This window comes from Cordyceps javanica, chromosome 4, assembly GCF_051103115.1.
Source record: "Cordyceps javanica chromosome 4, complete sequence".
In the NCBI taxonomy this organism is placed as follows: domain Eukaryota; kingdom Fungi; phylum Ascomycota; class Sordariomycetes; order Hypocreales; family Cordycipitaceae; genus Cordyceps; species Cordyceps javanica.
Window position 1 is genome coordinate 1,056,080 of NC_139298.1, and position 12,166 is coordinate 1,068,245.

The 12,166-nt window shown below is 52.2% G+C and overlaps 3 protein-coding genes across 3 annotated transcripts; all 3 read left to right on the top strand.

Annotated features, from left to right (window-relative positions):
• Nucleotides 1–1,219: 1,219 nt before the first annotated feature.
• Nucleotides 1,220–2,365, top strand: V2A60_006206 (GRAM domain-containing protein; the record flags this gene model as incomplete). Its single annotated transcript, XM_083257503.1, has 3 exons — nucleotides 1,220–1,230; nucleotides 1,345–1,774; nucleotides 1,841–2,365. 3 exons carry the CDS (start codon nucleotides 1,220–1,222, stop codon nucleotides 2,363–2,365), a joined length of 966 nt encoding a protein of 321 aa, XP_083113629.1.
• A 456-nt stretch (nucleotides 2,366–2,821) lies between these two features.
• Nucleotides 2,822–3,813, top strand: V2A60_006207 (ubiquionol cytochrome C reductase hinge protein; the record flags this gene model as incomplete). Its single annotated transcript, XM_083257504.1, has 4 exons — nucleotides 2,822–3,046; nucleotides 3,190–3,370; nucleotides 3,520–3,633; nucleotides 3,749–3,813. 4 exons carry the CDS (start codon nucleotides 2,822–2,824, stop codon nucleotides 3,811–3,813), a joined length of 585 nt encoding a protein of 194 aa, XP_083113630.1.
• Nucleotides 3,814–10,350: 6,537 nt separating this feature from the next.
• V2A60_006208 (major facilitator superfamily domain-containing protein) lies at nucleotides 10,351–11,857 on the top strand (the record flags this gene model as incomplete). The annotated part of the gene is made up of 2 exons (XM_083257505.1): nucleotides 10,351–10,542; nucleotides 10,625–11,857. 2 exons carry the CDS (start codon nucleotides 10,351–10,353, stop codon nucleotides 11,855–11,857), a joined length of 1,425 nt encoding a protein of 474 aa, XP_083113631.1.
• Between the last annotated feature and the right edge of the window lie 309 nt (nucleotides 11,858–12,166).

Genomic DNA, 12,166 nt, shown 5'->3' on the forward strand with positions numbered 1-12,166 from the left:
GGAGAACATCGACAGTGGATGGAGTCGGCCCATTACCAGTAGGAGACTGTGGTGCTTCTGCAAGCCCCGAACAAGCCACACACATGGTACGCATTTCAGGTGTCAAGGGTCCTTTCATTTGTTTAATATTATTTATTGTACATTGTTTATTATGGATTTGAAACTGAATATACAGGCCAGCAACCCGCAAAGCTACATACGTCTACCTATTAAGTAGTACGACCTTGCTACTCCGTCCCTGACCCAAAGGCTTTTGGCGAACCAGGTAGGGTAATAGACGGGCAGCCTGCCACTGCTAGACCTGAAACGGAATGCGTCGGCCGGCCTGACAGCTTGAGGGCATCAGGAACCCCGAAATATTGTCTAGGGCAGGTGGGATGGCGTATTTGCAGTCTTGGAACCAATATACCAAGTACTTATTCCATTTAGATTTATTAGCCCAGATTGCGGTGCTGCGGTGACGGTGGATGGTTGCCCTACTAACTTTTAACTTTTAGTAGTACTTACTAACCTACCTTATTAGCAGGCAGTCTGGGCCGGGACTGTCCACTCTTGGAGTATGTAGAGATTACACAGGCAGACTGGCTTGCGCTCTCTCGTCTTGTTGTCACCGTCGGGGCCATCCGCTTCCACATCCACAATCAATACCTAATCCATCCCCTCTTCATCCCCGTCCCGCCGTCCCGCCGCCGTCCAACCATCCATCATCCATCCATTCACCCCCCTCCCCTCCTTCTCCTATCCTCCTGCTGCCTCCTACTTACTGGTACTGCTGCTGCTGCTGCTCCTCCTCCTCCTCTTGACCAGCTGCTTCTCTATCTCCCTGACCGGCTTCGTGCCGCTGCAGCCTCGCTCACGCAATCGCTGCGCCTCCGGTCGGCCCATTTTCCACACACTAATACACCCGTTCCTTGGTCTTCTTGGCCGCACGCCGCGCGCCGCCATCGGACTCCCCGGTTCGCTGCCACCAAGAGGCGACCATCACCACTTTGCGACTCGGCAACGCTGTCACCACCAAAAAAAGACCATCTCGCCCCACCCCCCACCAGCGCAGAGTCACAGACGCCCAGACGCCTTTGAGCCTCGCCAGATCTCCGGGCGACACATGCACGCCGCTGCACCGCACCGCGCCGGCCGGTACAAGGTGTCCCATATTACAATCTAGCCCAAAACATAGTTGACTACGGAGCTAGGATCCTCGCCGACCCTTGCCGTCAACATGTCCATAAAGTAAGCTCTTTCGTTGCCTCTCCCCCGTTTCCCTCTTCTTCTCCTTCTTCCCCCATCATCATCTCTAGCCTGCCCACCATAGCCTCCCGTGCTCTCCCCTCGGACGCTTCTCAGCTACCTTCACGTCGCCGGTTCCCTCGCTGTGCCGGTGCAGCATCTTCCCTCTTTCCCCGCTGCCAACTGCAATCCACCTCTGGTCCATCCCCGCCTCGCTCCCTCGACTGCTTCCTCGACTGCTTGCTTCCTCGACGCTCCCGATACATCCTCATGGAGCCATGGGCTCCGGTCCTGGCCTGTGATGGATAACCCTCATGACTACCTCATCTCCTCCCCTGCTCCGACCCGACAAATAAACCCTGACAATGCGCATAGTTGGGTCATGCTCAACGAGAGTGGCTTCGTCAAGCTCGGAAACGAACGTATCCTCCTCAAACTCGACTCCAGAATCTCATGCGACCTCTCCGTACCCCAGGAGCTGCGGGCAAGCGGCGCGCAGTTCCACCGCAAAAGTGACAAGGGTTCCTTGTTCCTGACGAATAAACGAGTATGCAATGCGGCCCTCCACTGATGTGATTGCTTGACGCCATCAACTAACGGCTCCTCTTGACAGATTGTGTATCTCCCGGCCAAGGCAACCCAAGAACCAAAGTTCGAGTCTTTCAGCGCCCCCATCCTCAAGTTTCAAGACTCATCAACGTCCTCGTCAATGTGGTGGGGCTGGGTATGGAAATCAGACTGTATCCCGGTATCAGGGGGTGGTATACCACCGGACATTCCCCGAATCGAGGTCAAGTTTACCTTTTCTGACGGCGGTATGATGGAGTTCAACGACGCATACATTCGGCTACGCGAGCGTCTTTTCCAGTATCAAGAGATGCGCCGAGAAATGGGGCCCGGCGCAGACATCCCGGATGAGCCCTTACCCGCTTACGAAGCTGCAGGCTCTGCTCAGCAACCTGTAGCCGGCACCTTGGATGTGCCTGCGACCGGCCACACTCGGTCTGAAAGCTCATCAAGTCGCCGCGCGCCCAACGAGCCCCCGCCCAACTATGATGAGGCTCAAGCTCAGCAGCTGAGTAACCGACTAGAAGACCACATTCGAGATGGTATTAATCGAGGAGAAAATGACTCGTAGTTCTATCCGAGGAGGAGCATTGACATGACTATGTATGAACCTAGATTTGATGACCAGAGCCAGGACGGCGTAATGAGAAAACATTCAGTATCTACAGCAATATATGGCGTTGTTTCCATGGCGTTCCACAATGTAATTGTGAATTTCATCAATAGTTTCACTTTTATCTCCTTGAATTCTGGCCAGCTAAAGTGCTGGGTAGGTAAGTACTAGTTTGTTCAATTGCTTGGTGGTCCACACTGTGTTCTACGCAACGTTGGCAGTCACACCACCACTCTGACAGAGAGAATCAGGAGAGCTACCATGGATTGGGCAATTCAACTTGAAAAGAAAGTCGCCTTACTTCCCTCTTTTTTTCTCATCTTGACTGGTTCAAGCTTTCCAATCGCAAAAGGATGTAGAACGATCATGTGACTTTTCACGTGCGTCAACTGCGAAGCTGTGGGACCAATCAAAATGCCTCAATTCCTGACCAGTTTTCGCTCCGCGATTTTGGCCGAGAGCTCCCGACCACTTTCGCTCCAACGCAAGACCATTCCATTCGCACCACAGAACCAATCGGACATTGTTGGTTTTTCCAGTTCATACACGATGGGTATCTGGGACGCATTTTCCGAAATTGTCGAGGCCGTGACGCCCTGGAGCGTCGTCGAGGCCGAGGCTCCTGCCGCGGCTCCTCAGGTAAGCACATCCGAGAGCCCCTATGGCTGGGTGACAGAGTCGCCTCTAGAGCCATTGGCCCGACAGAGGGGTCGAACGCCGACCACCTTCAGTCGATGTGGCTTGTGTTCCGTGTGTCATCGTTTTGCTAACTGCAAATGCAGGAGGAGGAACCCGTCGAGGAGGCCAAGGAAGAGACCAACGAGGAGGGCAACGAGGAAGCGCAGGCTGAGGACGCCGAGAAGGAGGAGGAAGAGGCTGAAGAGGAAGACGGAGAGGAGGAGGAGGAGGAAGAAGAGGAAGATGAAGACGAGATTGTCGATCCCAAGGACACCATTGAGGAAGGTCCGTGAATTATTCCCGTTTATTGCCGCAGCGAAACAGCGTTGGCACGAGCGCACGACTTAAACGATTGCGACAACGACCGGCGATTGTTTCGATTGATAGGGCGACATCCATTTTCCAGCGATTGGCATACTGACTTCGGTGTATAGAGTGCAAGCAGTCCAAGCAGTGCTCCGGCCCCAAGCACCACTTCGACGACTGCGTCGAGCGTGTTCAGCAGCAGGAGAGCGAAGGCGAGGCCAAGGAGGACTGCGTTGAGGAGTGTACGTTGCCCTAATCTGGCCATTGACGGAGGCTGTCCACACTCCGCGCATTCCGAATGCGAATGCAGCCATCCACCGCATCGAAATTTCATGCGCTAACATGCTTCGTGTTTAGTCTTCCACCTGGCTCACTGCGCGACCGCCTGCGCAGCTCCCAAGCTGTGGTCCAAGCTGAAATAAGCTGTACCTCACCACGAAATCTACAATATACACGGTATTGCGTCCGGCCGAATCAAGGTTGCCATGACGGGTGTTATCCCAACTCTGATGATGTACAAAACTGGGGCGAAAAAAAAGGTCGCGGAGGAGATGCGTTGGGATAGAGAGGGAGGGACAGAAGCATGAGGAAGACGAGACAAGGAAGGGGACATGATTTGAGACCTGCCTTGTCTGTGTGGTTGGCCGCACGTTCACTGCTGTTGTAACAAGTCCGTAGAGCCTCTCTGGAAGCTTGCCCGGGCTGCGGTCCTTGACGTACGGCTGAGGACCTATTTTGTATCATACGCTTCAGCGCTTACAATAGAATTTTTCTTCTCATCAGGCGTCACTCGATTCTGTGGTTTAGTGCTACAAGGTGGTTTCAAGGATAAGCTAGCCGCCAGCTGTAGTAAGTGGAGGGTCATGGTGCCCCAGTCAGGAAAGAAGAGCGGCCAAGTTCTCAAGGGTTCTCGAAAATTTTGTGTAGAGCCGAGGTTCTTGTGATGGCTAGTGAATTAGAAGCGGTTGCCGTTGTAAGATCCGTTCAGGTTGAAGCTACTGTGGAAACGCAAAGCACACCCCAATTATCCTGACACGATCGAGGTAGACGGGGGGAAAGCTACCCATATCATCCTGAGCTCGTATATCAGTTCATTCCAGCAGCACTCCTTTTCAGGGTTGATAGCTAAGAGGTCTCACGAAATCGGCAAGCCATCGCCTTGAAGTTTTTTTTTATTCGGTCTACTTTGACAGCAACAGAAGGCGTGAACTTGTTCGCGGGGGCTCAAGGCGCGGCCTGCAAGTTACCCTATAGTTAGTGGACACGGTTGGTGTAAGACGCCGAGGTTCCTGCGCCGCAACCTGGCAAGGGACGAGACGCTTACATGTTTCGCAGCTCGAGCATAGATCCAGTTTCTTTCAAATGGACCGGCTGATGCATCGTGTACTTGATGTCCGGTTCACTTGAATTGAGCATTCCTGTACATGCCAAAGGCAACAAGGCCTGTGGATAGTGGCACGCTCTCCCACGACGTACATGGCCAGAGTTTGTTACCGGAGCCTGGAGAGTGGCAGCCTGCTCCTCCAAGTTCGAACATATCAGTAGCCTCTGCACATTCAAAGAGTGTCTGTTTTCTCAGGTTGTGGCATTCTCACCCAACCTCCTGCCGATGAGGGCATTTTCCCGGCCCTGGACTCACCGCACAGTCTGTGTAGGCGATTGGGGCACGAGTGTATATCAGACGGCAAGGTGGGCAAATTGGCACGCCAGACAGAGCCCCGACTTGTTAGGACAGAGATGCAGTCCGAAGAGAGGCAAGGCAGAGTCGAAAATGTTGACATGAGCATCTTGATCGAACGGCTTACTTATGCGTGGACCGGTCAACCCGGCTCGGCTGAATGGCGGGTGGCTCTATAGTAGCCTGACCACGACGGTTCGAGTATCAGACGACGGGTTGCGCGTCAGACCCCACAACGCAGCTCTTTTTGCGCGAGTATTCCGGTTCGTTGATATATTGTACTATTTTCTTGGCTGTTACTGATATTATTATTATTATTTCTTCTCTTCCTGAAACAATGCGCAACACAGACGGCGGGGACAGACGGCTACAGTGGGTGGCAGATGTACAACCCAAGCAGAATGGGGGCTGCTGGAGCCATCTCCATCTAGAAAGAAGGTCGAGGTTGGAGGAGTCGTCTACAGTACTGGGATGCCGAGTTGACATCTGAGACAAAGGAGCGTGTCTCGGAAAAAAGAAGAGAGGGCTGAGAAGGGCCATTGAAGGGTTGAAGGAAGGGCTTGCAAGCAGATGAGACGGGGAAAAAAAGAATAAAGTTGGAGCAGTAGGCTCGAAACAGCGCCTACGATGGATGATGGTACGAGGCTCAAGGAGCAGCTTTGCTGCAAGTGCAGGACTTATTTTTATTCCTCCCCCAAGTACTTACGGATTAGCAGTGAGGCAATGAAAAAAAAAAAGAAGAATAGGAAGAAGCAGGGAAGCCCGAAAATTGGGTATTGGGGTGGAGCTACCATTATGCTGGCTGGACTTGTTTCAGCGGTTGTGCCAAGTTGATTGGGTAGGCTATATTCGCTGATGCTTGTCGACTGATTATTAGTAGAGAAGTTCTGGAGACTGGAAAAAAAATAAGAAGGAAAAAAAAGACCAAAAGAGAATAAAATGGGGGCCGAGGAAGAAGAAGGAGATAATGAAAAAAGAAGAAGAAAAAGAAGAAAAGAACGTCATCTGCGAGTCAAGTAGCTACCATTACGAAATCGAGTCAATGCGACGAAAAGCAGAGAGGGGCAGAGTATGATTACAATCAAGAATCTGTACGGAGTACAGATTACCATAACGACGAACAGATGTTGGGAGATCAAAGGTGGGTAATAGAGTTGACAAGAACAAATTAAAGGTCCCTGCGCGCGGAAATTCGACCACGATGAGAGGCTGGCGGATGGAGGATGGTAGGAACAGCGGACAAAGAAGCAGGAGAAGGAGGAGAAAAGGTGAGAAAATGGCTCATTATTATCGATAGCTTGTGGTGATGGTAATTATGAATTATGAATCATTAATTATGAATTTCTTTTATCTTCTTGTAGCGAGACTTGATCGCTGTCAGAGTGAATGGATCCCTGAAAGGGTTCCACGTGTTTGAAGACGTTGAAGACGACGAGGCCCCTGGGGTAACCACTTGTACTCAGTAAGTAGAGTGGTATAGGAAACGGCACCTATGAGGTAGAAGTAGGGGGATGTGTATTAATAGTCAGGGTCTAACTATGGCAGGCATCGACATGGGGGGTTGGAATCCGACTGCACATCAGACAAGTTTATTTCTAGGGCGTTGGCTATTGAGGAATAGCGAACCGCTAGTTGATGCGTAGATCCATGTTGGCTGTACGGTTGTCAAGCTTGCCCATTACAGGGTAATGGGGGAGGAAAAGAAAAAGCCACCATGCACTCAAAGCTGAAGTCGGTGTTAATGAGGAGGCGGTTTTCTTCTTCTTTTATTCTAGTTTACCGAGTAATCCGTACAGTGGAGGGACTGAGAGTTGCGGTCGACTTTTCCTCTTGTGGCGGCGGCCGGTGGCGTTTTGCGCAGGGGAAAAGAAATTGGTAGGCCAGAGGCAGCTGCAACAACAACAACCAAAAAAAAAAGATGATGATGCTTGCAGATGGGACGGTGGCGCAGGCGCAGTGGATGGGGTTTTTTTTTTCTTTCTTTCCTGTTTGGCACTGGATGGGACGGACGTGTTGAACCAAGTTGATGGTCCCGGGTGTGTGTCTGTGCGAGCTGCGGCGGCCGGCGGGCGCCTTTGACGGGCTTACGCTTCTCGGTACTCATTTAGTAGGGATTACACGTGGTAAATGATTTTCAAAGTTGCAGGTCGAGGCGGCAGAAGACGTCCAATCCGAGTTGCTGTCTTGGTACCTACCCTTCTCGTTCATGTGTGTGTGTGATCTGCCACGTTTCAGCTACCCAGAGGAAACTGTGAAGCTGCTCAGAAGCCAGAAAGAAGGGGAGAGCAAGGCCGTCATCAACTAAAAGGGACAAGGCGTCTTGCGCACGTCCTTTGCCCGGGAGCCATCTTGATCTTAGTGGATGGCGAGGTGGTGGTGGTGATGGTGGTGGTCCAGCCCAAATTCTCCGAGGATCCCGACTTTGTGTGCACAGACAGCGCGGGCGGCGCAGAGGGCAAAAAGAGACAGGCTGATAACAGCGAGCGAGAACCTAGCTGCGGAATTGGATCAATTCGCCGGAGAATGAGCCTTGTTGGCGTCGAAAACGCCTTTGGTTCGTTGTTCAGAAATGACGGTCGCTTTTTACCACTGACCCGGCCGCACAGTCCCACGGGCACGTGAGGGACCGAGGGTAACTAATATGTACATGGCACCCAGATTACAGATTACAGATTACCTAGATGATGGATACCGACGTTGTGATTAGTTAAGTAGTTGCAAGGTGAGTTTTTGTACTTACGGGCTGCTGGTCCAGGTCCAATGTTGATCAGTGCCAAAGAGGCAAGGCCGTACGAAGCCGCCAACCGACGGAACTAGGCGGAAGGAAAAAAGTAGAAAAAAACGAAAAGAAAAAAAAACGAAACGGCCTTGCAGGCTGCATGCATGCAATCAAAGGGTTGCGCCTCAAAAACGGGAAACTACCAGTAACTTACATGCCCGACAAAAGGTACGAATTTATCAGTACTAACTACTAAGTTAAGTAAGTACTCCAAGGAAAAAAGATGGCTGGCGCCTCGCAACCTCGTACGGCTGGGAAAAGCGTGGTGGCTTTTCTGGGGCCGGCTTGCAAGTAGCTTTTTTAGGCAAGGCCTGGCCGGAGGAGGAGCCTTACTTACTGATGTAATCAATCACCTGCAGATGATACCTCCCTACCTACTCCGTAGTTATAATAGCATGGCAATATACGGATATTGGCACCTGCCATCCGGTACCCAGCAAGGTCACTGGGCTGGGCATCTGGGCTTGCTGGCCAGGAGACAATGGTCTCCATACAGATGAATGCCTCTGCTGTCACAGAATCACAGGGAGTTGGACGAGGTAATTACCGGGGGGGCCAAGGGAAGGGGGCAGCTTTTGGTGGCGAAAGGCGGGTGCTACCTTGGGGCTCCCAGCGGGGTCGCTGCAGAGTTGTCCTATGCCGCCATCACAAGCCTCTCGCTTGCCAGATACCAAAGGTACTTATGTACCTACCAACTTAGGTAGGTAGCCACGCACCAAAGCTCTGGCCGTGTATTAGTACTGGTTCTACTTGGTAGATAGTGCCAGGCAACAACAAGAAAGATCAATTATTACAACTTAGCTATTGACACCACCATTGATGAATTGACGGATACTACCTTGAGACCACAACGCCCCGAAACCATGCTGAAGATTAAAAAAAAAATGAACCCTCTTTCGTATCCTTGAAATTCGGTCCCCCAGTCTCCATCTGTCCATCTGCAGCGACGCCACCCTCCCCCCCTCCCCCCTGTCAACAACGGGGCCATCTACAATATACAAGTGGATTAACCTATACAGTGGAGAAGGGGACAGCTCTCTCACCCCTCACCAGACAAGGCCGGGGCCTATTTTTTTGGGGGCCTCTCAAAACCGTACAGACACATTGCGACTCGACTGACTAGGCCGCCCGCTCACTCTCCCGCTCAGGCACAAAAACTAATTCAAATCCTTAAGTAATGCATGAGAAATTACCTGAAAAAAAAGATGAATTAAATAACAACAGTATTCTCCAATTAAATCCTGCCGAGACATGGCAGCCACTCAAATCGTCTCTCTGCCTACCTACCCACCTTGCGTATACTTGCACATGTGGCCCATCCGATGAACCCATCGTCCACACATCCAGCTACATACCTGCCTACTTTCCTGCCATCCATCTGCTTACCTACCTTCTAACTTACCTACAACCTCTACTTAGCCACGAGGTACCTGCCTAAGCAGGTCGCGTGTTTGCTACCTACAAAACAGAACCGCCTCCCCTTCCCTTCATCACGCACTTCTCGATCGTCCTCTTCCTCTTCCTCTTCGTCCTCCTCTCCCTAGGCGCGCCGGCATCCAAACTTATCCTCGTCGTCAAGCCGTGCGTGTCCCGGCCTGCCTGTGATCCCTTCTGCCAAAGTCATCCGGTCTCGTTTGCTCGGCTACCCCCAAGGCGTGTTCGTCGTTCTCGAGGCTCATCTGGCCGCCGAATATTCTTGTTTTTTACTTCTCCAACATCGACAGCTGCATCATCCTATACCTCAAGCATTTTCCTATTCTCTAGGCTTTATTTACGCAACAACCCCCCAGCTCTGTCCTATACGAGAGAAATCCTCTCGAGGTCCAAAATTCGACAAAGAATCATCCCATACGCCCCATCCAGCCATCGACAACCCCCCGGCTAGCTTACCTGCAAGCCTTGCAGTAGTCGACTCCGGTTTCCCACTGCCCGCCTCTAGAGACAAACGGTGCCACGTTCCGTTGGACGCAAGCTTCCGAGGCTATCAGTTTAATAAAAAAGGAAAAAAAACTCACAAAAAGCTTCTCTCCCTCCCTTGAACAGCTGAAGTTGTGTCTCCGCCCCTTTTTATCTACAAGCTCGCGCGGTTTCAGCAGAGAGGAGGCTATACCGAGTCATCTCCCTCCCCAGACCAGACAACTCCTGTCCCAGTACCAAGGTCACTTTACCAAATACCACCCACCATCCACCATTCTACAAACTGGGACAAACGTCCGCCGCCGAGCTGCGAAAAAAGTACCGCCGAGTCCACGTCTCACCTGCAAGCCGCCCTCGTGCCTATTTTTATTTCCTCGGCTGTGTGAGACATTTGCCAGGTTTCTCCAAACGCCGCCTCGCTGATTTCATCGGCTCCAGCTCTCTCTGAGGCCTCTAGAACTCAAGAGGACCATCAGCGGTCCGGCTTCCAGGGCACGCCTGAGTCGCTAACAAGGCTTTCAAACGCCCATACACACATACTCCCATACGCCCAAAAACGGCATACCTTGCCAACCAATACACACCATGGATCACGACTCCCAAAGACCCGATGGCAAGCCCGACTCGCCCATCTACAGTTTACGCGAGCAGCCCGATGGTGAGAGGCGCTTGACCGACGCCTCTGCGCCGACACCAGCCACCCAATATCGTACCTACAAGCGCCGCTGGTTCGGCCTCATCCAGCTGGTTCTGATGAACATTGTTGTTTCCTGGTGTGTAAGTACATGATATCCGCCCCCTCATCTCCCACACATGACCTGTAAGCAATGGGACTTTAAACTAACCAACTCAACAACAGTGGCTTTCATACGCTCCCGTGGCAGACAAATCTGCAACTTACTATGGCGTTTCCAACAACGACATTAATTGGATCAGCATTGCCTTCTTTTTCGCCTTTGTTGTCGCAACCGTCCCCGCCATCATCGCGCTGCACCGCTCCCCGCGCATTGCCATCATCGCCTCCGCCGTCCTCATGCTCATTGGCAACTGGATCCGCTATGCAGGCTCCAAGGACCGCTCCGGCGGCCAATACAGCTATGCCATGGCCGGTACAATCGTCATTGGCCTCGCCCAGCCCTTTGTCCTTGGTGCGCCATCTGCTTATTCGGATCTGTGGTTCACCACCCGTGGCCGCCTCGCCGCCACTGCCGTCACCTCCCTTGCGAACCCGTTCGGCTCTGCTCTCGGCCAGCTCATAAACCCGCTCTGGGTATCTTCGACTGGCGACATCTCCAATATGGTGCTCTACGTCGCCATCATTGCCTCGGTCGCCTGCGTGCCGTCCCTTGTCATTCCCTCGCGCCCACCATCGCCCCCCGGCCCGACCGGCGAGACGCCCAAGATTGAGCTGCGCGCCTCGGCCCGCGCCGTCCTCTCCTCTCTGGAGCTCTGGCTTATGCTCATCCCCTTCTTCATCTTTGTCGGCTTCTTCAACTCTTTTAACTCACTCCTCAACCAGATCCTCGTCCCCTACGGCTTTACCGATGATGAGGCTGGCATTGGTGGTGCAGTTTCTATCGCCGTTGGCATTATCTGTGCTGCCATCACCTCCCCGCTCATTGCCCGCTATCATAGCCTGATTCTCTCTATCAAGATTCTCATCCCCATACTAGGTGTTTCTTACCTCGTTCTTACCTGGATGCCCGAGACTCACGATGCCGCTGGTGTTGCCGGCCCCTACGTCATCATGGCCATCCTCGGCGCTTCCAGCTTCTCACTCGTTCCCGTCGCTCTCGAGTTTCTCACCGAGGTCAGCCACCCCCTAGGCCCTGAGGTAACCTCCACCGTCGCATGGGCTGGCGGCCAGATCTTTGGCGCCGTCTTTCTCATCATCGGCAACCACCTCGTCGACGGCGAGACCGCCAACCCTCCCCACAACATGAAGCGCTACCTCATTTTCCAGGCAGTCGTCAGTATGGTCGTCGTCCCCGTCCCGCTCATGCTCGGGCTTTTTGGCCGCAAAGACAAGGTCGTGCTGCGCCGGTTCAAGGGCGACACAGTTGGGCGCGATCCCTTACTCGACCAGGCCTGAAAAAAAAAGAAATATCTTGCATTGTACTCGTCGTCATTTGTTGCTTGAATATCCACTGCCGTTTTACTCATACACATATCCATATACCTCGAATGGCGAGGGAGACATGATTTCATCAACAAGCATGCCTTGCATGTACTTTTTATCTTACAACAAGACGTATATACCCGCCTTTCCTCTCATTGGCAAACAATGTGTCAAAGATGCAAGGCTTACACGGAAAATAACCAATGAAATGATTTAAATATTCAACATGAAACTCGATCGCTTCAACATGCATATGATATGGTGGCTTGTATTAGTTTGTAG